Source organism: Protopterus annectens, chromosome 16.part0 (assembly GCF_019279795.1).
Source record: "Protopterus annectens isolate FY-2018-M chromosome 16.part0, PAN1.0, whole genome shotgun sequence".
Taxonomy (NCBI): Eukaryota; Metazoa; Chordata; order Ceratodontiformes; family Protopteridae; genus Protopterus; species Protopterus annectens.
This window is the reverse complement of record NC_056750.1, coordinates 419,571,464-419,598,429: the sequence shown is the minus strand read 5'-3', so window position 1 is coordinate 419,598,429 and position 26,966 is coordinate 419,571,464. Positions and strand designations below refer to the sequence as shown.

Genomic DNA, 26,966 nt, shown 5'->3' with positions numbered 1-26,966 from the left:
AAAACAGACAATCTCCAAATGGATAGGAAATTGCATTAGATTTTGTTACTCCTACCATGGAAAGAAAACTCCTGAGAACATCAGGCCTCACTCCACAAGGGCTACAGCCACTACCACAGCCTTCTTACGAGGAGTGGCTACCAAGGACATTATAGAGGCTGCTACTTGGACCTCCGTGCATACATTTGCCAAGCATTACAATTTACCTTTATGCTCTAGATCCCGAGCAGGTTTTGCCACTGCTGTTTTGCAAGGGATCCTAGCTACACCATAATCTCTACTCTTTCCTCCTCCCCTTGTTTAGCTATGGTATTCTACCCATTTGTAAGGACTGCAGATGCATCCTTGAAGGACATAGTACAATTTTGTACCTACCATAAATGTAGATGTCCGATAGGAATGCATCTGCAGTCAGGATTACCCACCCACCTTCCCCTCTGAGGTACTCCTAGGGTGTTTGCCAGCCTACAGCTAGCTTGGGGGGGATCTATTATGGTGTATTTGTTTGTATATATGTACATACATGCTTATTTTTTGTGTTTGCTCTCTACTATTTGGAATCATTGGCATTTATCCAAATTTAGCCTTCCAAGAGGGCACCTGGCATCTGGGGCAAGAAACACTGAGGAAAATGGCGTCGGCTGATGCCTTTATACCCGAATAACTGCAGCTATGACGTCGGGTGAAGTGCGACACCAGCCGAGGCCAGACCCAGACTTTGGAATCCGGCCGACCGAAGGGCTGCCTGACGGCAGGACAACCCATTTGTAAGGACTGCAGATGCATTCCTATCGGACATCTACATTTATGGTAGGTACAAAACTGTACTTTCCATGGCATTTGAATTTATGAACTCCAGGAATCGTTGGGCTAGAAAGTTAGGGCTTGAGTAATGTTCCCAGTGTATATTCGGGTAGTTGAAGTCACCCAATATGATGGTGTTTGGAGATACATTTATACCCTCCAGTGTCTTCAGGAAGGCTGTGTGGGGTTCCTGAGTTTGAGAGGGTGGCCTGTAGCATGCTACAATTTGTAGAGCAGTTTTGCCTATGGTTAGTTGCACCTGGATGGTTTCTGAAGCTTTGTGCGTTGCCACCAACCTGGAGGTGTGGGTATCCTTGATGAATATGGATACACCCCCTCCTTTTGTGGTGTGGTCCGAGTTTTGGGGCCGGAACGCATGATATGAGGTAAAACCTAATAGTGCCGGGGTGCTCTCAGGAGCCTTGAACCAGATTTCAGTTACAGCATAGACATCGATGTTCTCCATACTGAGAAGGGCCTCGAGTGCGTGCATTTTGAGATTTAGACTTCTGGCATTGAGCAGCATTACCCTCAGTTTCTTCCCATTTTTGTTTTCTAGGGTGGTAGGTTTAGAATTTGAGCCTTGCCTAAAAAAGGCACTGTGGGGGTGGCAAGAGCCTTAGCCAATATCCGAATCCCAGGGTGACAGGTGCAAGCCGTCCCTTGAAGCAGCGTGGCTTGTCAAGCATGTCATCCCAGGCAGACAGACACTGGATCCCCTTTGAATGACACCAGACATTAAGCCAATTGTTAAAGCTGATCATCTTGTCTCTATATTGTGGCATCATTCTTGGTGAAGGAAGGATACTGGTCAGGGTCATACCTGCCTGGGCTACATAATCAGAGAGCTCCTCTATGTCTCTTTTCATGTAGTCCAGGGAGGTGCGTCTCAGGTCGTTCACACCAGCATGGACAATGACTGTGTCATATTTGTACTTGCCGTGGAGTGACCAGTGCTTGTGTTATGTGGCGGATTCTAGCGCCCGATAGGCAGCTTACTGTGACCCTCTCCTTGTTCAGCCTGGTGAGTGGGACGTCAGTGTGTCTGACTATGGAGTCACCTATGACAAGTATGTTTGGTGTTGTATTTGGCCTTAAGGGCTGTGACTGCTTTGCACACTGATTTTGTGGTTTATGTGTTGCTTGTGGGGTGTCTTGAGGTAGCAGTTGTTTGGGTGTCTGCTTTGGAGGCCTCTGCTGTTTAGGTAAATTTTTACTCAGAGCCTCTGAGTATGTCTTTGTGTGTTTATGTGTTTGATTCAGTGGTGTGGTAGCATTATGTGAGGCTGGTTTTGTGGTGTGTGTAGTTGCCTTCTCCTCCTGTCTGGTTTTGCCAGTCCTGAGTTGAGAGAGCTCAGCCTCTAGTTTGGCTAAATAGCTGCATCTCTCACAAGTATTTGTGTTATGTGGGAGGAGGAGCGGGTTGTCTGTGTACATGAGGCAGTTATAACATTGCCTCAAGATTCCCAGATTCACCAGCTGGACCGGAGAGGACATTGACAACTGACCTTTGGACGTGCTAGAATAATATTGGGAATTCCTTAATAATTGAAAACAAGGGCCAGTGGGGAGTGAGGGTGTAGTGCTTTTAATTTTTAGTGCTGACTTATATAATTGCTTTAGTGAGCAAGTGCCAGGTAACTTGAGTGCAATGTGTTACAAGTAACTAAATGCAAAAACGACAAACAGTAACTTTCTTTCAAGTGAAACAAGGAAATAAGTACAGTAAGCAATGCAGATATCACTAGTGATCCACAGAAGCACCGAGAAGCCGCGTATTAGGTGGAATTAGCATTCCAGGGAAATAACAAGCAAACAAACAACAAGTATATAAACAAAGCTAGATTCAGCAGGCCTGGATCTAGTCTATGCTACAGCAAACAAGGTGTACCAATTTCAGTAAGATACAGTTCAAATATTCAGGCACTATAAACCTTTAACCAGAAATTCCCAGCTCTGAAGGGCAGAGTCCAGCCTCTTCTCCCACAAGAGTGCAGACCACGAACCTTCTTAATGTAAAATAACTGGCCTGAAGCCCAAGTGCTTAAACCAGAAGTAATACACTTGGACACTGGGCTCTCAATCAGCAGTTCCCAACTTAGAAAGATGAAAGCTACCTGTTCTGCCACCACAGTGCTTGCCACAAACCTTCTTAATGTAAAACAACTGGTCTGAAGCCCAAGTGCTTAATCCAAAAGACTTAGAATGATAGCTACACTTTAATCAAGTTCCAACCAAGCAGTAATAAATACAATTAAATACTTTAGAGAATGTCTGGATTAGTGCTCAAGTTGCACAAACAAAGCTAGATCCAGCAGGCCCGAATCCAGTCTATGCCACAGCAAACAAGGCGCACCAACTTCAGTAAGAAGCAGTTCAGATATGCATGCACTATAAGCCTTTAACCAGAAATTCCCAGCTCAGAAGGGCAGAGTCCAGCCTCTCCTCCCACAAGAGTGCAGACCACGAACCCTCTTAATGTAAAATAACTGGCCTGAAAGCCCAAGTGCTTAAACCAGAATTAATACACTTTTAGAATAACAGACACTGAGCCCTCAATCAGCAGTTCCCAACCTAGAAGGATGTAAGCTACCTGTTCTGCCACAACAGTGCAGACCACAAACCCTCTCAGTGCAAAACAACTGGTCCGAAGCCCAAGTGTTTAAACCAAAAGGCTTAGAATGAGTTACACGAAGCAGTAATAAATACAACTGAGTATTTTTAAGATGATGCAAAAGTAAAATTAAGTAGGTAGAAACACAAGTACAGTAAAAGCAGATGAATTTTTTTTTTTTTAATTTGAACAAGTGCTGAGATCAAAGAAACAGATTTGAGTGCTGAAACTAGAAAAGTGGCTAGTTATAAGAAAAAAACAAGCTAGAAGGCTTCCCTCAAACACAGAAGGGCTTGGGGGCTCAGAAGCCTACAAATAGTCTATACCACTTAACAGGAAAGGCAGGAAATAAGCTTTATTTATTTATTTTGTCTGTTTCCCAGATGATCTCTTTGTACACAGTAGGAGTTCCTGAAATCAGAATATGATCTCACTGCACTCAGTTGAGTGAGCAAATGAGATGGGCCCAGAGGCAGGCTGAGGGGCGGGCAGTTTCAAGGCCACTAAGATTAACACCAAAACAAAAACAGGGAGGGTGGGTGGGAATAACTTAAGAGCAGAGTTAAAACTGCCAGTTCAGTTAAATATTCCTTCAACACAGTTTAAATCAAATTAAATACTGTATTTTTTTTTTAAAAGTGCAGATAAAGGTACTTAAATTCTCTTATACGTCCAGTTGAATATAACCAAGTTCTTAGCCGGCCAAAGCTGAGGTTTTTAAGCAGAAAATATGTCACACTGTACCACTTAAAAAGGCAAGGACAGGAAATCAAAGAATGTGGCTACCCCCACACCTGTAATTACTAGCAAATAACAAACAGCAGAGTTAAAACTGCCAGTTCAGTTAAATATTCCTTCAACACAGTTTAAATCAAATTAAATACTGTATTTTTTTTAAAAAAGTGCAGATAAAGGTACTTAAATTCTCTTATCGTCCAGTTGAATATAACCAAGTTCTTAGCGGCCAAAGCTGAGGTTTTAAGCAGAAAATATGTCACACTGTACCACTTAAAAGGCAAGGACAGGAAATCAAAGAATGTGGCTACCCCACACCTGTAATTACTAGCAAATAACAAACAGCAGAGTTAAAACTGCCAGTTCAGTTAAATATTCCTTCAACACAGTTTAAATCAAATTAAATACTGTATTTTTTTTAAAAAAAAGTGCAGATAAAGTTACTTAAATTCTCTTATACGTCCAGTTGAATATAACCAAGTTCTTAGCCGGCCAAAGCTGAGGTTTTTAAGCAGAAAATATGTCACACTGTACCACTTAAAAAGGCAAGGACAGGAAATCAAAGAATGTGGCCACCCCCACACCTGTAATTACTAGCAAATAACAAACAGCAGAGTTAAAACTGCCAGTTCAGTTAAATATTCCTTCAACACAGTTTAAATCAAATTAAATACTGTATTTTTAAAAAAAAAAAGTGCAGATAAAGGTACTTAAATTCTCTTATACGTCCAGTTGAATATAACCAAGTTCTTAGCCGGCCAAAGCTGAGGCTTTTAAGCAGAAAATATGTCACACTGTACCACTTAAAAAGGCAAGGACAGGAAATCAAAGAATGTGGCTACCCCCACACCTGTAATTACTAGCAAATAACAAACAGCAGAGTTAAAACTGCCAGTTCAGTTAAATATTCCTTCAACACAGTTTAAATCAAATTAAATACTGTATTTTTTTTTTAAAAAAGTGCAGATAAAGGTTCTTAAATTCTCTTATACGTCCAGTTGAATATATCCAAGTTCTTAGCTGGCCAAAGCTGAGGTTTTTAAACAGAAAATATGTCACACTGTACCACTTAAAAAGGCAAGGACAGGAAATCAAAGAATGTGGCTACCCCCACACCTGTAATTACTAGCAAATAACAAACAGCAGAGTTAAAACTCCCAATTCAGTTAAATATTCCTTCAACACAGTTTAAATCAAATTAAATACTGTATTTTTTTTAAAAAAGTGCAGATAAAGGTACTTAAATTCTCTTATATGTCCAGTTGAATATAACCAAGTTCTTAGCCGGCCAAAGCTGAGGTTTTTAAGCAGAAAATATGTCACACTGTACCACTTAAAAAGGCAAGGACAGGAAATCAAAGAATGTGGCTACCCCCACACCTGTAATTACTAGCAAATAACAAACAGCAGAGTTAAAACTGCCAGTTCAGTTAAATATTCCTTCAACACAGTTTAAATCAAATTAAATACTGTATTTTTTTAAAAAAAAGTGCAGATAAAGGTACTTAAATTCTCTTATACGTCCAGTTGAATATAACCAAGTTCTTAGCCGGCCAAAGCTGAGGTTTTTAGTTTTCCCTATCACTGATGCCAGGAAAACTGTAGGCATTCAGTCTTATTTGCCAACAGTATTCTTCTCCAATCAAGTTCATCCTCAGCATCAAATCTTTCTTTTATAATTAAAAACTTGACCTGTAGTAGAAAATTTAAAATACACTTTGGTAACAGTATCTTTATGAGATTTACGAGCATGTTTTGCTAAAACATAGCTTAAATCCAATTTTTCAGCACCATTCGGATGCTCATACACACTCAAATGAAATTCTCTTACTGTTCTACCTATATAAAAGGCAGAACAGAGCCCACACAAGGCAATGTATACAACAAATTTAGATTTATAAGTATATTTATTTGTTAAACTTATTTCAAAATTGCTTGCTCTCATCTGAATTTTGCCTCCTTCTAACATGTGCTTACAATAGTTACAACTAACACATTTGTACATCCCTTTAACTAACACACCAGAACTTCACACAAAAATTCTTTTTATGGAAATGCTTTTAATTTTTTTTCTGTTTTAGAAACAAAAAACAGATTTTCTCTTATTATAATATTTTTTTAGTTTTTAAAATTGACTGTTAATATTTTTCTTAAGATTTAAACAATGCATGCTGTTATAATGCAGATAACCATTGCTTTGAACATCCTTCTTAAAAACCTTTACTCTTAGTTTATGCATAAATTTATAAATTGTTAAATCTAAAAATGTATACATTCCATTTCTACCTTAAAAGTAAATCTCAAATAATCTGTTACACTATTTACATAAACAATAAACAACTTCAAAACTTCCATAGTGCCACTCCAGAAAATAACCAAATCATCAGTAAAGCGCTTGAATTTCTCAGATGCTGAGAGCTATAAAGATAAGACAAAACCAGACAGCACTTAGTAGAAGCAAAGGCTGCACTATGCGTCTTAGCATGGATAACCTTTCTTTTAGGTTAACTGAACTCTGTCAGTGTGGGACATTTGATCCTATTAGAAGGGTAAAACTTCAATATTTGAAGATGTACATAGGTTTACATGTTAGTATTAAGTTAATAGGTTTTAAGGAGGTATTGGGAGTATGTTTGTTTTTTTGTTGTTTGAGGGCTTTCAGTAAAACAAAAGGTTTTGTAAGATGTGACATAGGCTGAAATAGATAAGACAAGAAAGAACTGCATGAAAAATCCAGTGTGCCAAATAGTGTGTGCATGGAACACAAAAGCTGGAAAATAAGGGACTCAGAAATTCAAGGATATAATTTGTGTGGTAGTCTGGAAAAGCTGACTCTACTTGCAGATGATATTATTTTATATCTAATAAAGCCAGAAAAGGACATTTTAGTGTTGTGGAACATTTTGAAGCAGTTTCATATCTTTTTGGGATACAAAATTAGTGAAGCTAAAAATAAAAGCAATAGCTGTAAATTATGTATATGCCCACAAATTTGTTCAACGATATCCATATTTATGGGGACATGATAAAATGAAGTATTTAAGAGTGTGGATTAAAAATGATTCTGGTGTGGCAGCTAAGGATATGTGGGAAAAGACTAAACAAAAGATAATGTAAAAACAGATAAATTAGAAGCTCTGTTATATGGATATGGCTAGTAAGATGCAAGAGTTAAATGTGTTTAGTCCCTTTAGTCTTATACACAGGTTAGGCATATTTTTATCAACCAGAGGAGAAGTTGTGGATAGCAGTTAATAAAGAGCTGAAAGAGGGTAATTAGACTCAGCAAGGCCTATGATTTTTCTGGGGGTGTTTTCTGGTAAGAAATTTCAAAGCCCTGTTCTTCCTTTAGACAGGGTGAAACAGTACAAGGAAATCTTCCAGTACTTCTCCATCCAATCTCAGGCTTCTGCCAGGAAATTTCATAGGATTCTAGGTTTTATGGCTTCTATGATTCTCATGATTCCTTTAGCCAGACTTCACAGCAGAAGAATTCAGTGGTTCATCAGATCAGTCTAGACTCAGGCTCAGCACCCCCTTATCTTTTCAGATTCAAGTTATAGGATTTGTCAGAAGAGCGTTATTCTGGTGGGTGGACCAGTTATCTATCAGTCCATGTTTCCCTTTCTCCCTTCAGCCTCCCTTCTAGTCTGTCACAGCAGACACTTCAGACTTTGCTTGAGGAGCCGACTCAAGAGGTGAAAGCTTAATGTCTGTGGAATTCCAAGGGCAGATAAAAATACATAAATATCAGAGAGATGCTAGCAGTTATCAATGCTTTAATGGGCTTAAATCATCTCTAGTCTGTAGGACCTCTGCAAGTTATCACAGACAATATCTCAGCAATGTGGTTCATAAACAAACAAGGGGTATGAAATCTTATCCCTTGTGTATATTTATGTTTGCCTGGGAGGCAGAAATTATCCCAGTCTGACTCTTCAGGCTTCATGCATTCCAGCAGAGCAAAACTTTGTAGCAGACAACCTGAGAGAAACCAGGACATACTGCCACAAATGGAAATTACACCAGTGGGTCTCCCAGGAATTGATCCAACTGTGGGGAACATGTCAAATAGATTTGTTTGCCTCCTTTCCAAACAAGCAGTTAAAGAAATTCTGCTGCAGGATTCCTTGCATACATGGGAAGACAGATGCTTCTCATTCCCTTGGATGGCAGTGTACCTGTATGGCTCTCCACCCTTTCCACTGATAGCCAGTTCATCTAAAGATCCAAAGGGGAGTCTCAAAAGATTGTGGTGGTGACTTCTTTGCAGCCCAGGCAACAGACGTCCTCTCTTCTTCTGAAGATGGTCAAGGACAGTTGCTGTAGGCTTTCTTACAGACCGAATTTATTCACAGAAAACAGGGGCTGTCTAATATGCCACAACATAAAAACACTTAAGCTAACTGCCCGAATGAGTTTTTATACCGTTTAGGCACCTTTATTTCTGAAAATATGCAGACGATATTAAAGGAGGTGAAAAAAGTGCTATTGGAAAATTGTATATGTGTGAATGGAAAAAATGTTCTAGTTGTTGCCACTGTAATGAGGATGTGGTTACCTCTTTATTATTATTTGTATGTTATCCTCTGGCCTGTCTTATTCCTCTATCAAAGTTCCTTTTTCAGCTATTTTTTCTTATCTGCCCTTAGACACCCCCCCCCCCCCCCCACGCATACTGTCCTCAAGTTGAGCAGTTTTTGAAAGGGGTTTAACATATCCATCTAACAGGTAGTTCCTGTTTGGGATCTTAATCCTATCCCTGAAAAGTTAATATTTCTTCCATTTGAACCAGCTCATCCGTTGAGTAAATAAGCTTACCATAACAGTATGCTGTAATAAATATGTATGTATGTATGTATATGTGGGAGCGCTACAGCATCCTGAAAGCCCAAAATCTTGAAAGTTCACAATACTGAAAACTCACAAGATACCAACACTTACTATATTCCAGCACAAGTACATAGAGAAACAAATAAAACACAAACCATATTACTCTTCTCCAAGTATAAGCAGGGGGGCAAGCACCCCTGCACCCACATGTGGGGGGGCTGCACCCCCTCACACCCCCTACTACTTAAATATATCAACTCCGAGATTGCACTTACTGTAGTGAAGTGCAATTTTGGAGGTGATATATTTAAGTAGCAGAGGGTGTGGGGGGTGCAGGGGGGCTTGCCCCCCTGCGTATAGTTGAAGAGTAATATGTTTCTATATGTACTTGTGCTGGAATACAGTAAGTGTTGTTATCCTGTGTGTTTTCAGTATTTTGAATTTTCAGTTTTTTGAGTTTTCAGTATTTTGAACTTTCAAGATTTTGGTCTCAGGATTTTGGTCTTCAGGATTTTGGGCTTTCAGGATTCTGTAGCGCTCCCGTATACGTACATACATGCATATCTATTAGAACATATTGTTATGGTAGATGTGTGTGTGTTTCTGTCTCTCTCTCTCTCTCTCTCTCTGTCTGTGTACACATACCCTTGTGTGTATAGTTACATTGTTTTTTTTATTTGTTCCTTTCCTAGCATATTTCCTTTCAGGACTGTATGCTCCCTTTTTGACACAATAAAGCTCTAAAAATGTTTAGCATTTAAGCTGCCTCTTGTATGGCTGTGCTTGAGGCATTGGCAGTTTGGACACATGGAAGGTGCCTTGAAGCTTTGAAAGATGAATGGTGGTCATATCCTAGGCAAGGATATAACCCATATATCTTACACTACTAAAACAGTGATTTATTAGAATATGTACTGTTATACTGTTTATTTTTATAACTGTAATTTCTACTTTAACTACAAAGTTCTCCATGTTTTAGGTGCCATTACTAAATTTATGGATTCATACTACTAACCTTTGCACAGGAATATCACCATATCACTCATCTGTGCTAACTGGTTTTCTGTCTTTTGAAGAGCTCACATTGTTACGTGCTTGTTAATGTACAGCTACTCATTCTGGAACTTTGTCACTTTCTGACATGCTGTTTGTTCACTACCACCCTACAAAGCTCTGTGTGCTCCTCCTGCACTTTATACACCTATTTCTTCATATCCCCTTCTACAGTCTGTTTACTGCTGGTTAGTAATATAAATCCATAAATTCTAATCCAGGAAAAAAGAGGTCATTGTTCCCCTCTACTTGTCAATCATTAGACCCATTATAGAGTATAATGCCCATTTTGGTATGTACCTCACAAGACATCTACAACAACTGGAAAGGCTGCAGAAATACCTCACAAAGAGGATTATCGGCCTCAAACAGATGCCCTATGCAGACCGTCTCAAAAACCTCCAGCTTTACTCTGTCACATATCGCCTAATCAGAGGCGATATCTGCCTAACATACAAAGCTATTTCAAACCACAGCTGTTGGACATGCTCCACTTAAAAAAAATCCCAATCCCTCCGAGCTACACGCTCTAGAGTCCTAAACCTTGTCACCAGAATAAACAGAACATGCTGGAGGGATAAAGTCCTGTCCCGAGACTTCCCATACTCTGGAACAAACTAGCTATCTATATCAAACAAAGCTCCTCATTAGCACTCTTCAAGAAAAATCTCGATGATTGGATGGGAAATAGGAAATTCACCCCGGGGATCACTTCTGGGGCTCGGCTCAACAGGGACACAGGAAAATAATTTTCTTGGGTGGCGAAAGCCAGGGTACCTTTTTGGCTAGACTTATATAGGCCCTAGGACCAATAGCCTAGTTATCTACCTATGAAGGGAATCTGAGTATGTGACCTAATACTGTGGAATTCTTCTACCTCTCTTCTTCAGCTTATTTGCATCAATTTTCACATTTGCTATCAGGATGTGTCAGAAAATGGAGTAATTTAGCAAATTATCTGGTAACATATCCCATTTTGCATTGCTGTTTCCAATGATTGAGTGTGCCATTGATCAAGAAGCAACTAAAAACTGTTTTTTGCATCAAAGCACACTATTTCCTGTTTCTTAGAATAGTCTAGTAACTATGGGTTTTTTGTGTTTCATTAATTTGCCATGGTTTACTTGTATTTTTATCTTATTTTCCAGGCTTCAGTCAGATACCGATTGTGAGGCATTTCTTAACTAAAATGTAAGATTCTGCCAAGCAATCTAACCTCACATTTGCAGAAGACTTTACATTAGTCATTCTGGCCTCCTACTGCCTTTCTGGGTCTATATTATATCCTCGAACGCTTAAAAAAGCAATGCTGATTGATCAAACTTATTTTCGCGAAACTGCAAAATATCGAAGCAGCAGAAACTCAAATTTTTTTCGTAGGGAAAGAATTCTGTTGTCCGTTTCTGTTGCTTCGGTATTTTCAGTGTTATGGTGGAAAGTTACCGGTCGTATTCAGGTAAGTGTGCGATTGTGTGGATGTGAGTGTTAGGGTGATTTAGGTGAGTTAGAGTTAGGGCTCGGGTTAGGTGTGTGTCCGATTGAGTGGACATGAGGGTTAGAGCGGATTTAAGTGAGTTAGGGTTAGGGAGTGAGTGAGGTGAGTGTGCGATAGTGACGGACCTTAGGGTTAGGGTTTGGGTTAAGGTAAGTGGGTAGTTAGTGGTGTGTGCATAGTTTAGTGTAGGGTTAGGTATCAGATTTTAGGTGTATGTGTGTGGATTTCTGTTTGTTTGGTGTGCTTGTGCTGTGTGTATGTGTTTTGGATCAGCGATTTTTTTCCCTGGGGAAAAAAATCACTGATCTGACAGTTCGAGATTGTAAGCTTTCACTTAAATTAGGTCGATCAATCAGCGTTCGCTTTTTTAAGCGTTCGATGATATAATATAGACCCACCTTTCTACCATTTGCTGCCATTTTCTAGACACTCTTGTTAATGCACACAAAAAATGCAGTCATTTATGAGAATTTACAGTGGTGAAGTGAATAATTAGCAAAGAAGCAAACAAAATGAATCTTGTTTTGTTTTACACTGACAGATATTCATTTTAAAATGTGAGACATCATATTCTATTATCTCTTCCTAGTCAACAAGTGTCAAGCTATGCTTTTTCTTCCTCACAGCCTTCGCACTTCTGAAACCAGTTATTTGAATGAGGCCTTTTCTTTCTATTCTGCAATAAGACAGAGATCTTATTACTCTCAGGTCAATAAAGAAGACAGGTATGATAACATATAATATTTAGATGTCATATGTTTTGCTTGTAATATGCAAAATATTATGTTAATATGAATATGCATAATTATACTGATTTCTAGAGTGGCACAGAGGGTAATAATGGCTGTGGTTTATGACTTGTGTTGTGACGGTGCTGCAAATATTCTGTTAATATGAATATGCATTATTATATTGATTTCTAGGGTGGCAAAAAGGGTAATAATGACTGTGGTTTATGAATTATGTTGTGATAAACCTATTTGCTGAGTAACAACAATTAAGCATGTAGAACTATTTATTATAACATTTTAGACCATTGACACTGTGGTTTTTAGCTGGTGTGTGCTACCCCAAGCTTGACCTAAAAGTTGAGATATTTTGACTTTTCTTGTTTCCTTTTTCATTGATGTGCACAGCAAAGATTAACAGCAACATGAAATCTCGTGTAACAACATAGTGGTTTTGTTTCTTTTCACAGTATTCTCTGGAGAAAGCAACAAGTATATATGTTTTAATGAAAGCAGGGATATGCAACCAAAAGCCATTCCTTTAAAATTACAGTATTTGTGGAAGAACAAGATGGCAAAAGAAAGCCTTTGAAGGGATTTTCCCCTTTCACCTGAGACAGAAAATTCAGAGTTGATTCTATTTAGGGTGCAGGATACATAGCCCACTGCATGGAGTATGTGAACAACCCCCCACCACCAGAAAAATGCATTCAGCTTTCTAGTATTGCCTATTTTGTTTCATTTTCTAGTGTTTTTGATCAGGAACATTTGGCTGATTATGCTATAATTGTTCTGTACTAGGAATTGTTTTTTATTTTTATGTATTTTGTTTCTTCCCTGTTGCTTGCAGACTGGCAGCCCTCCCATACCTCAGTGACCAACCACAGGAGCCATCTTACAGGTAGCCACAAAGGGTTTTGAGGATGAGTCCCTAATCTCACTCCCTATGTTTGTATGCCTTTTTTAACAGAAAAGGTGTAAACTGCTTTTTTTTCAGAGCCTTATGATTTAATGTTATGTCTTCCTCTTTAAAGTCAGTGAATACGTTTGCTGTTAGTAGACGTACACAATCGGTCTTTTTGCTTAGGGCCCAACCTTTGCACAGAAAATAAAGGAATGTATTTAAAGTTTAACAGATTCGCGGTGGTGGTGCTGCAGTAGCATTGTCAACTCACAGTAAGACGCAGTCCGGTTCGATTCTCAGCTAGAGCGTCTTCTGCGTGGAGATGTGCGTGAATGGGCGTACCTTCGTTAAAGGTTGTGTCAGGGCTGGTAACTCGACACGTAAAAATCAACTACCAATCATTAGCGGACCGGAATTCCGCTGTGGCGACCCCTAACCGGGAAAAGCCGAAAGACACAAACAAACAAATTTAAAGTTTAACAGAGTCACTAGACTCTGAAGAATTATATTACTTTCAGTGTATTTAACATAGAAGAGATTAAAGAAAGTAGAACAATACTGAAAAAAGCTGTCTAAACATAAAGTGGAAGAGAAGACAGACACATCTAAAGTAACACGATGAAAAAGAGGTAACCTCAGAAAAAGAGCAAGCCCTCTTCAAGTTCATTTAAAAACAGAGCTTCAGATTAACTCCCTGTGTAGATGTAACAAAGCTTGTCACAAAACCAGTGAAAAAGAGATTCACCAGCCTTCATTTTCAGTGTCACTCTTATCATTGCTGGTGAATCTCTTCCTCTTTTCCCTTTGTTATTTAGAACCACTGGTAAAGAAAAAGGGAACTCAGAAATTCAAGGATATAATTGGTACGGTAGTCAAGAAAAGCTGGCTGTGTTTGCAGATGATATTATTTTATACCTGACAAAACCATAAAGAGATATTACAGTGTTGTGGAACATTTTAAAACAATTTCATATCTTTTCAGGATATAAAATTAATGAAGCTAAAACCAAGGCAATAGCGGTAAATTATGTACCCACACACGAATTGATTCAGCAATATCCATATTTATGGGGATATGATAAAGTATTTAAGAGTATGGATTAAAAATTATTCTGGTGTGGCAGCTGAGGATATGTGGAAAGAGACTAAACAAAAGAGAATACAAAAACTGAGAAAATGGAAGCTTTGTTATATGGATATATATATATATATATATATATATATATATATATATATATATATATATACATATGTATATATATATATATATATATATATATATAGTAAGATACAAGCAGCTAAAATGTTTTTAGTCCGTTTAGTCTTATAGAGACTTAGAGACTGAGATTTTGGATGCAGGCCTTTAAGGAGGATGACAATAACAGTACAGAATGTTATATCCAGAAAGTATTCTAAGAACTAAGCAAACACTGGAATGGAGAAAGATTGATATCAGAGTATAGACAAAGAGAAAGAAATATGGATATTCATAGGTCTATACAAGCCTAGCGCAATGGGTTCCCTGGCTTTCGCCACCCAAGAAAATTATTTTCCTGTGCCCCTGTTGAGCAGAGCCACAGCAGTGATTCTTGGGGTGAATTTCCTATTACCCATCCAATTGTCAAGATTTCTCCTAAAGAGGGCTAATGAGGAGCTTTGCTTGACATGAAGGGGCAGCCTATTCCAGAGCTAGTTTGTTCCAGAGTATGGGAAGTCTCTGGGACAGGAATCTATCCCTCCAGCATGTTCTGTTTATTGTGGTGTAAAGGTTTAGGTCCCTGGAGCATGTGGCTCAGAGAGACTGGTATTTCTTTAAGTGTAGCATGTCCATCAGATTTGGGTTAGACGTGGCTTTGTACGTTAGGCAGAGGTCGCTTCAGAGAAGGCAATATGTGACGGAGTACAGTTGGAGTTTTTTGAGACGGTCGGTGTATGGCATCTGTTTGAGGCCAGTAATCCTCTTAGTGAGTATTCTGTGGTCTTTCCACTTTTCCTGACTACTGTGACGACGTGATTATCAAAAGAGAGACTACTATTCACCTGTGTCCCAAGGTCTTTTATCACACTTTCAGTGTTTAGTAGGCTACCGTCTGTGTGGTAGTTCATGGGTACGGTATTTTTCCCAAAGGGGATGACAATGCACTTCTTGGCATTGAGCTTTAGGCCATGACTTTGACACCAAGCATCAGTCTCAGTGAGGCCTCTTTGTAGAATGTCCACATCCTTAGTTGAATCAGTTATGGCTCCTAGTTTGCAGTCATCTGCGAATTTCATTAGCCAGAGACCAGCTGCATTTGCTTGTACTTCAGAGAAGTAGATACCGAACAGGAGAGGACCCAGGACCGAACCCTGTGGTACTCCGCTTGTCACTGGTCTGAAGTCAGATTTGGAGTCTGCTACTTTCACTGTGTGGGTTCTGACAGTGAGCCAGTTGACCACCCATCTTGTGACATAGGTATTTATGTCTAGTCCAGTGAGTTTATCTATAATACCAGAGTGTGGGGGATGGTGTCAAAAGCCTTGGCAAGGTCAAGATAGGCAGTCTGCACTACCTTACCCTTGTCTTCGGCTCTAGTGACTGCTTCGAAGAAGTCAGTCAGGTTTAGGAGGCATGGTCTACCCTTTACAAACCCAAACTGAGTGGGGTCCAGAGTTTGGCAGTTACCTATGTCTTTGTTTATAAGCTGTAGGATGATGCATTCCATGGTCTTGCAGACCAGGTTTATCGGGCTAATGGGGCGGTAGTTCCTAGGGTCTGTGGTGGCACCCCCTTTGTGGAGTGGGATAACTGTCGCTGTGTGCCACTCCTTAGACACAAAGCCTGAAGTGAGGCTATGGTTGAACATGGTACTTAGGTGGGGTGCCAGTTTGTTCTGTAGTTCATGCAGAATGCATCCTGGCATGTTGCCCGGTCCCATAGATGCTGTGTTCTTGGCTTTGGAGAGTGTGGTCTTCACCTGTGCGGCCGTGATTTCAGGAGTTTGCAATCATCCGGTATGGGGATGAGCCCTTTGGGGGGTGAGGAGGGGGGTGAAGTTAGCACTGAACCTGCCAGGATGTTGACAATATCAGTTGGTTCGGTAAATGTAGTGCCATTGTGCTGTAGTTCAGAGCAGATCTGAGTGTTGCCATTGAGATTCTTGACATAGCTGTAGAAGGCTTTGTGGTTGTCTTTAGAATCCAAGGTGCTTTTATTTTCATAACTAGCTTTGGAGGATTTTATGAGGGATCTCATCTTCTTGCTGACCAGGGAGTTCCTGCAGTCATGGGATTTTACTCTTTTCTGCAACAGTTTCTTCCTTCTGTTGTAGAGCTTGTTTATGGCAGGGGACCACCAGATTGGCTTCCTTTTTCTGGAGGATAGTGTCTTGGTTCTGTTGGGGGTGGCATGGTCCATGCACTCGTGTGTGTGTGTGTGTGTGTGTGTGTGTGTGTGTGTGTGTGTGTGTGTGTGCGCTTATACAGTGCATTTGTATATGATTCAGCAGTCATGCCACTATTTCCCATTTGTGTGGGTGTAATGAAGTTTGCCACTTCTGACTTAAGAAGCATGAAGGTAGCTTTGGATAAATTTTTTACGGTGGTTTCCTTAATGGGGGGGAGGGGACGGTTTATGGATGTCTAGGGTGATTAGCTTGTGGTCGGACCTGACCAGCGAGGAGTTGACCTCTGGTGTGGAGCATCTATTACCCATATTGGTAACGACCAGGTCCAGGATGTTGCTACCCCTGGTATGGGTATGGACAAGCTGGTTCAGGGCATTGGAATTGATGAATTCCAGAAAACGTTGTGCAAATGAGTTAGTACATGAGTAGTTTTACCAGTTGATGGAGGGGTAGTTGAAATCTCCCAAAATTAGGGTATTGGGCTGTATCTTAATATTATCCAGTATATCAAGAAACATGGAGTGGGTGTCCTGGGGCATGGCAGGGGATCTGTAACATGCTACAATCTGAATTGCAGTCTTGCCCAGTGTTAATTGTACTTGGATAATTTCGGAGGCATTATGTTGAGCCACTAGCCTGGAGGTGTGGATATCCTTTATGAATATGGGCACACCTCCTCCTTTAGTATTACAGTCCAGGTTGGGTGGCCAAAAGGTGTGGTAAGAATTGTAACCTGGTAATGCAGGGGTGCTCTCTGGAACCTTAAACCAGGTCTCTGTCAGTGCACAGATGTCGATGTTCTCCATCTTAAGGATTGCCTCAAGTGTGTGCATTTTGAGGTTTAGACTTCTAACATTGAGTACCATTACCCTTAGATTTTGCTTTTTATGTCTACTATGGTGGTGCATTTGAAGTTTGAGCCTCGCCTAAAAAAGGCTCCATAGGGGCAGCAAGAGCCTTAGCCAGTATCCGGAATCCCAGCGGTGACAGGTGCAGGCCATCTCTGGCAAAGCATCATGGCATGTCAATCATGTCTTCCCAGGCAGACAGATACTGGATCCCCTTGGAATGACACCAGAATCTTAGTCAATTGTTGAAGTCAGTCATTTTGTTCCTGTACTGTGGCATCATTGTGGGCGATGGCAGGATGCTACTCAGGGCTAGTGTCATACCTGCCTGGGGCACATGGTCGGAGAGCTCCTCCATGTCTCTCTTCATGTAGTCCAGGGAGGTACGTCTCAGGTCATTCACTCCAACATTGGCAATGACGGAGTCATACTTGTACTTGTTGTGGCGTGACCTGAGTGAGTGTGTTATATGGTGGATCCTGGCACCCGACAGGCAGCTGACAGTGACTTTCTCCTTGTTCGGCCTGGTGAGGGGGACATCAGTGTGTCACCAAAGACTAGTGTGCTGGGTACGTTATTTTGCCTTATGGGCTGAGGTTGAGTGGCACACTGATTTTGTGGGTTATGTGTCGTTCAGGTAATGTGGGGGGGTGGTTGCTTGCATTTCAGGTTTGGAGGTCTCTGTTGTTTGGGCAGATTTTTATTGAGAACCTCCATGAATGTAGGTGTGTGTTTTGTATTGCTATGTGTGAGTTTGGGAGGTGCAAGTTTTGGTGGACTATGTGTTGAGTGCAGTGTGGTGTTAACCTTCTCCTCTTGACCATCTAGTCCAGTCTTGGATCGAGAGGGATTGGCTTCCAGTTTGGCTATATAAGTGCATCTCTTACAGGTTGTAGTGTTGGATGGTAGGAGGAGAGGGTTGTCATTGTACATGAGGCATTTTCTACATTGCCCCAAGATGCCCAGATTCATCAGGTGGACAGGAGAAAACACCAGGAGCTGACCTTGGACATGCCTGATTAGTGCTTATTAATTTAAGTACTGGGAGCTAATTTCCTCTTGATTAGTGAGGAAAGTTGAGTGCTGCAGTAATTTGTAGATTATTTAGTGCTTGCAGCCAGAGTTTGACAGGTGTGGAGCACCAGTTATGAGTGCTAAAACTAGAAGACTGGCTAGTTTAAGGATGCAGAAATAGTTCTGAGTGCTAAAACTAGAAGATTGGCTAGTTTTAAGGGAACATGAACAGTTTTGAGTGCTGAAACTAGAAGACTGGCTCATTCAAGGGAACAGAAACAGTTATGAGCACTAAAACTAGAAGACTGGCTAGTTCTAAGGGAGATCTTAAATGAATGCCAGCACTGGTAGAGTTTTTAATAGAATCTAGAATTGAAGCTGCCGTTAAAAAAGGAATAATTAGTAGAGCATATACAATTTTGAATGATAACTATAAGAATCAATCAGAGGAGGTTAGAAAAGATTGGGAAGAGATGCTGGATAAGCAATTCAGAAAGAAACAATGGGAGGATATACGTGTCTCCCCCAAATATGCAACAAAATCTAGAAGACTTAGGATTTTTGCTTTGAAATGTTTACATACATAGACATTTTTATACCCCAAGTAGACTGCAGAGAATTTTTCCTCAGGTAGACAGCAAATATTGGAGGTGTGAAGGTGAAGAAAGAGGTACTTAGGAACATATTTTCTGGGAGTCCAGTGGGTTGGTCGACTTTAAGGATTTCCTGTGGGATGGACTGTCAGATGCTGGGTGGGCAGATTGGTGTGACAAGGGAGATGATTTTTCTGACCTATGATGTAGAATCGGAATTGCCTTGACATGATAAAGCCCTGCAATGTATAATTATGGTGGCTGCCAAAAAGCAATTACTAGAAATTGAAAATCAAAATCTTAACCAGCTATGTTAGAAGTAGCATATATAGCAACAGAGATAAACCAACTGGAATTGAGATCAGGACTTTTGAGCTATGTAATGTTTGACTGAAAATGGTTGTGTAGATTATAAGGGATGTGTAATATTTGCAACTGAGTGTGTCAGTATGGTTTGTGATGTAAAATGATTGCAATTAGGATTGTGTCTGTGTGGTTTGTTTTCATTTATATAAATGTATGATTGCGTTTGTCATAAGTGATCATTTAATAATGATGTTTGTTTAAAAAAGAGGCAGGAATTGAATCATTTATGTAATGTTGCGTAGGTTATATGATATATAGCAGTAGATGTGAAGTATAGTGTTTGTTTGTTTATTTATTTTATTTTACATGTGTTTACTGGATAGTGTCTGACTGGGCCATGAGCTCATTTTCAGCAGAGACTCGTAGAGAAAAGCTCCAAAAATACATTACAAATGATTTACAGATTCAAGATGAAAAAAAAAAAAGCATTACATTCTTAGTTAAGGATGCACACTAAGCTTTATAAAGTATGTTATATAATGATTTACAAAGACATGATGAAAAAATAAGCATTAGTTGAAGATACACCCTAAGCAATACTTGGCTGGAGTTTTCATTTAGTTTTTACTGATTGGTTTATCTGTGTGACCTTCTTACTCTTTGTTTTAGTTTGTTAGTTGAGATATTTTGCAGTCACCCTAATGGTAATGGACATCAGCTGGGTATAACAGCCCTGTGTTTCTTATGCTTAGTCAAACACTCTGCTTTTGTTGCGCTGATGAGGTCATAACAAGACCGAAATAGACATATCCACAGCTAGTGGGGTTTGGCTTTATTGGTCTTAAGTTGTCCATAGAAATTACTTAAAAAGAAATAAGTCATGGGCATTCAGAATCCCAATATGGCCAAAAGACCTGATGTTCATAAGGGTCATTTGCATATATCCCATGTGCCTCTGGTATAAGAGGTTTGAGAGGTCACTCAGTGGCAGTTTTAGCTTGACTGGAGTTTTCATTTAATTTTACTGATTGTTTTTTCTGTGTGACCTTCCTACTCTTTGTTCCTGTTCAGTTTTAAGAAATGTAGGTAATGCAGTGGAAAAAAAGCCTGAGTAAAAGCATGACAAAAGAAAAATGAATGTACTTTTTCCTTATTCTTGCATGGGAAAATGACTGGATTAAGGACCTTAGACTGATTTAGTAACAAGTGTTAAGCGTAAGCTGGTAAATGAAAAAGAATATTGAATATTATGAGGCTTTTTTCAAGCAAATACATGTATGCTCAGCGGCAGTTCTACAGCTGGTCTGCATGTTTCCATGGAAACAGTCTGATTAAAGAGAAACTGGCTGCCTAGATGTTCTTCGTGTTTCACTGTTGCAGTCATCACACTAGGGTTATCTGCCTGCAAGTAGCCCTCAATCTGCCCGAATACCAGAGACATAGTATTTCTGCATTGGTTGCTGCTGCTTCAGTACTGACATCAGGTCGTCAGGGGTATAAAAACAGGCAGCCGACGTCATTACATCAGTCTTTCTTGCCGAGGAGCACGAAGCAGAAGCAGTTCGCACGAGTGCTGGTCGGCCGCTACCTGAGTTTTTGTTTCCAAACTGAATCATGCTGAAGTCTTCTAAAGCTAAGTGATGGGGATCCTTTTTTCTTGCTCTAACCAATGTCAGAAAAAGTTAACAATTGTCTCACCTGTGGAAAGCAAATACCAGACTGAGATTTCCATTCTTACTGCGTCACCTGTTTAGGCCCACACCACGACATACCTCGCTGTCGGTTTTTTGCTTTGTTCAACGCCTGGACTTTTTGTCATCAAGCCCTTATTGTCGCTAAATAATTTCGCTCTCGATCTCTGTATTCAGAAATGGCTTCGGTAAGCCATCTGACTACCGATCTTCTGAAAAAATGTAAGGATAAAGGCAGAGACAGACTGCACAGGTCCAAAACTGCCGACAATGCTTCTGTTAAGCTAGTCATCAGTTCGCTGGTACTCATTGAGGCGCTTTCGCAGCCCCCAATGCCCGCTTTTGTGGATTTGCAAGCTACTACCGAGACTTGTTCAGAGTCTGGTATGCCGCAAGACTCTTCATTGACTACTTAACCTGCGGATGTCTCTACCTTGGATGGGTCCAGAGCCACTGTGCAAGCACCGGCTTCCGAGGAAGTTCTTCGCATTACCGATATTTGACACAAACCACTGACTTTTTTCGCGTCTTCAGTTCTGTGTAAAGCTAATGAGTTTCTAAGGCCAGGAGTATGAGCTACGCCTAAAAAAACAACCCAAGCTCAAGCATCTGCTTCCTTGCCACAAAATCAAATGCTTAAAATGGCAGAAGACCTGATTATGCTGATTAGGGGAAGCCAGCCTTCCCCTGCTAAGAGGAAAAAGAGACCTATCCCCAGCAGGTTTAACTGACCAAGAGTCCAACGACTCTGAGGTTTCTGATTATGAAGACATGCTTTTATCTGCTTATGAGGCTTCAGATACAAAGGAATCCATTTCCACTGCTTCCCCTCCAGAGGATTTTTCTTTTGGTGAAACCCTTCATACTTTAAGAGAGCATTTCCACTGGGAATGCCAGGATTATCCTCAGTCCAAAAAGAGACTCAAGAGAATTTTTAGATTTACCTCAACATAGACCTTTAGCAATTCTTCCTGTTCTGGATGCTGTGGATGATGTCTTTATGGAATCCAGTCTAACTCCTGATACTTTACTCCCTGATCCAAGGAAACTAGATAGGTACTACAGAGTCCCTGACTCTCACAAATTTCTTTTCAAAAATCCTACTCCTGACCCAGAGGTCATTTCCCAGGGGCCCAAAGGTGTAAAAGCAACTACAGCTAAGAATCCCACCCCTTCGGACAGGGATTCCCGAGCTTTAGACAGATTGGGTAAAAATGTATACACCTCTGCAACTCTCGCCATTAGGGCATTGAATTGCCAGTTTCACATGCTGAAATACCAGTAGCATATCATGGAACTTATTAACTCATTAACCCCGAGTACCTTATGGCGTCTGTGTGCTTAACACCGAGCGTGCCATGAGAAGATACTAGTTTCAAGCTGTTACCCCTGAGTGCCTTCCAGAAGCGCGAGAAACTGTAGTTCACAGTTACACTTGAGCCTAATGTAAAACACACTGAAATCGTAACTGAACATGTAAATTACATTATATAGTTACGATTCAGTGGGTTTTTACATTAAGTTCACATTAAAGTTTTACTACAAATTCTGTGTAAAAGGTTCTTGATAAAGCAAGTGGTGGCAGCCAATTGGATTCTTGCAATCCGAGCCACCACTTGCGTACCAACTCCACCCCCAACCTCATTTCCTTTTGTTTTGTCCAAGTAGAGGGTTTCTTGCTTTCTTAGTTTGTAGAAGATGGCCAAGCAACCAGGGGTTTGGAGCCTCATTTCCTTTCAGTAAAGATCGCTGCAAAACATAAGTAAAGATGTAAGAACACTGTAGTCTTTTCTGAAACATAATTTGTTTTTGGGCTGTTTTCTTGATGACTAGAACAGAAGGCAGCATCCCATGTTTGTTTCTCTTAATTGAAATGGGAGAGTGCAGGCAGGTTTGCTACATTCTTTTGTGTACTTTTACTTATTTGTAATGCATATGCCCTGGGCTGACTAGCTGCTAACGGGCATAACTGAACATTCAGATTTCAGCAGAATTGTTTGAATTTCTACCTGTGTGGTTTGCTGGAAATTATTTTTTTTAATGTGGTAGTCCGATATATTAACTACCTTCATGCAAAGAGTAGAGAGTGAAATGTATCTTTAGAGTAAAACTTAAATGATGGAGAGTTTGTCTGTTGGTCTGCACTTTAGCAGCTGCGTGCTACATTGCAACTGTTTGCAAAACATTTTTTTCTACAGTAAAAGCGGGGAGATGAAGCGATTAGGGCAGGCACATAGAAAACAGACTTAAGCAGCAGTGAGAATGTTTCAGTCCAGTGTGACTTGCTAAACATTCGCTAAGGGGGTGGATAGCACTAGTCCTGTCAAATGACAAGTCCTTAGGTACTCTCTCTCTCAGGTGTGTAAGTTATGAGATGACTGCTTCCATGATGAAATGTATATCACTTAGTTCATTAATGGTATCGTTATCAGTAAAGGCTGGGTGGCACTAGTGCCAGCAGATGACAAGTCCTTAGGCTTCGTTCACTTATTTTTGTATTATTACAGTTTTATTTCAAATGGCATAACTTAGCTACGAATGAGGCGGCAACTATACAGAGAATTGTATGCATGGGATAACTTGTAATTTTTAAGTGTCAAGATTCAGTACAGCGAGTCCGTAGATGTAGATATTGTGCACTTATCTCAAAACACCTATCCAGCCAAACGCATTCACATGTTGCACTCGACTTCTGTGATTACCCCACGAATGCCCACAACCATCCATGGCACTTTTACCTAGAGGTAACTTTAGAAGTCCCAATCTACCTCACAGGTATTTGGGAATGTGGGATGAAGCGGGTGTACACAGAGAACGCTGATAGAACACAGGAAGAATGCGGAACTTTCGCACTAAAGCCACCCCAGTTGTGAGCTGGACCGGAGACTCTCTTTCTGTTTGGTGACGGCCACTGTGCCCATCGTTAATTTCACTTCTGATTGCCAAAGTCTATAAATATAAATGTTTGTTGGTCCCTTACACCAGTACTACACAAACTACTACACTGAAGCAGCTGTAAATGTTTTCTTTATTAAGTTTCAAACTTGTTATTAAGATGCACATATTTCCCGTACTGATGGTTGTGCTATGCAATGTGTTTATTTAACCAGGGATAATGTCATATGCAGACTTTGTTACATTTCTCTGATAAGATGCTGTGCCTAGAATTTTATGGAAACAGTTGACCCAACATAAACATGCTTTCTTTTATTCAACCATGTCATTTTACTTCATCTCCGCTTCTTATTAATTCAGTTAGCATTCGAGATAATTGTACTAAACCTTTGCTTAGCTATACATGTTTTAATGATTACTACTTTTCCTGTTGAATGGATTCATCACCAGAATATGCATTCCTTTTTTTCTTAATTTATTTTACTCTAAGGTTGTTGCCTACTGTGTTATTGGCAATAGGCAGCAGACTCTCTTTTGATGCAGAAGGCTGTGGGTTCTATTCCCACACCAGGTAGATGTAGTTCTGTCAATACAGTGCAACAGAAGGGTTTAGGGGGTGGTGCACATTTGAGTCTGTCTTCCTTCAGATAAGATATTAAATTTAGGTCTCATCTACTTGATTTTGTGGTAAATCAGGTGGTTGTGAAAGATCCCAGTCTAATTTACAGACTTACTTTTGTTTTCTGTTCTGACATCATTTTTGATGAATTCCTCTTCCAAATCCAACTGCTGAAATGGCAGTGCTGAAGAAATTCAGCATGTACACTGTTGATGGACTTGCTCAAAGAAGCAAAGGTACTGAACTCAGATAGCAACATTCACCAGTACCTTATGGACCATTAATTTGACCTTACATCCTAAACTTTTATTATTTGACATGCTTACGTATCTTCTGAATCAGTAGAATTTAGAAAGTAATATAGCCAATAGCCACAAAACATTGTATTTCATCACACTAGAATTCTTCCTTTTTATCTGTCTTCCTAGCTCAAGATTTAAACTAACTATTCAGCAGTTAATGAGAATGGGGTTAAATGTGATTTTTTTCCTTTTTTTTTTGTTTTCCTATTGTTTCTCTTCATTTCTGCCTACACTTGTTCCTTTTTCACTTTTTTTCCTTTAGTCTTTCTGTGTTCCAACCTGCCAGCTGTCAGCCTTCGTCTCATGAGCTGTGCCCACTAGTTCTCTATCAATGACAATACTACCATTGATTTGGGTGAGGAACAACAGGCAAGGTTAAAAGGACAAAACCACCACCATAACAGATACAAGCATGCAAAATCTGAAGGTAATGCTACTCAATGCTAGAAGTCTAAACCTCAAAATGCACTCTCTCGAGGCACTCCTAAAAATGGAGAACATCGATATCTGTGCAGTAACTGAGAACTGGTTCAAGGCTCCAGAGAGCATCCCTGCAATACCAGGCTACAACTCTTACCACACTTTTCGGCCACAAATCCACGACCGAAACACTAAAGGTGGAGGAGTGTCCATATTCACCAAGGATATTCACACCTCCAGGCTAGTTGCCCAACACAATGCATCTCAAATTCTTTAGGTGCAACTAACACTAGGTAAGGCTGCAATCCAAATTGTAGCTTGCTACAGATCCCCCACCATGCCCCATGATTCTTACCACACCTTTCTAAACATACTGGAAAATATTAAGATACAACCAAACACCCTAATACTGAGTAATGTCAACTACCCTGCCATTAACTGGGAAAACTACCGAGTACCAACACCTTTTCCCAACGGTTCTTGGAATTCATAAATTCCAACGCCCTGGATCAACTAATCCATTGTCCCACCAGGGGCTCCAATATCCTAGACCTAGTCATTACCAACATGGGAGATAGATGCTCCACACCAGTGGTCACCACCTCATTGGTCAGGTCTGACCATAAGCAAATCACCCTTGACATCCATATCCCACCCCCACTCCCCAGTATGGAAACCTCCTTAAAAAAACTTCTCCAAACCCAACTTCATGCTACTCAAGTCAGAAGCAACAAACTTCATGACACCCATGCAGATGAGATCTGAAAGTTCGACTGCTGAATCCTACACTAAGGCACTGTATGAGCACATCCACTCGTGCATGAATCGTGCCATCCCAAGTAGAACCAAGACGCTCTCCTCCAAAAAAAGGAAGCCAATCTGGTAGTCCCCTGCCATAAACAAGCTATACAACAGAAGGAAGAAACTGTTGCAGAAAAGAGGAAAATCCCAGGATGCAAAAAACTCCCTTACCAGCCTCAGTCAGAAGCTGAGATCCCTCATAAAATCCTCCAAAGCTGATTACGAAAATAAAATTGCCAAAGTTTCCAAAGACAACCACAAGGCATTGTATAGTTATGTCAAGAATCTAAATGACAATGCTCAGATCTGCTCTGAGCTACAACAGAATGGCATTAAATATACTGATCCCTAGGATATTGCCAATATCCTGGCAAATCGATTTATTACCAACTTCACCCCCTAAAGGGCCCATCTCAATACCAAAAGATTGCCTAATTCCAGTAATCACGGCCACACAGGTAGAAACCGCACTCTCCAAAGCTAAGAATACAGCATCCATGGGACCAGATGACATCCCGGGCTGTGTACTACATGAACTACAGAATGAACTGGCACTTCACCTAACTGTTATGTTTAATCATAGCCTCACCTCAGGCTTCATGCCTACTGAGTGGCGCACAGCTACAGTTATCCCACTCCACAAGGGGGGATCCACCTTGGATCCCGGGAACTACTGTCCCATCAGTCTGACGAGCCTGATCTGCAAAGGCGTGGAACGCATTATCATGAAACTTATAAACAAAGACACTGGCAACCTTCAAACACTGAACCCCACCCAGTTTGGGTTTGTGAAGGGCCAATCTTGTCTCCTGAGCCTGATTGACTTCTTCAAATCAGTCTCCAGAGTTGTAGACGAGGGTAAGGCGGTCCACACAGCCTATCTGGACCTCGCCAAGGCCTTCAACACCATCCCCCACTCTGGAAT

At 40.4% G+C, this 26,966-nt stretch overlaps 1 protein-coding gene across 8 annotated transcripts in view; it reads left to right on the top strand.

Moving 5' to 3' along the window:
- Positions 1-26,966, top strand: part of SCAI (suppressor of cancer cell invasion) — a 2,763,600-nt gene that overhangs the window by 1,379,397 nt on the left and 1,357,237 nt on the right. For all 8 annotated transcript variants that reach the window (XM_044058030.1, XM_044058027.1, XM_044058025.1 and 5 more), the window contains one exon: positions 12,161-12,259. In XM_044058030.1, coding sequence (XP_043913965.1) covers positions 12,161-12,259 — 99 coding nt within the window. The remainder of the gene's footprint in view (positions 1-12,160; positions 12,260-26,966) is intronic.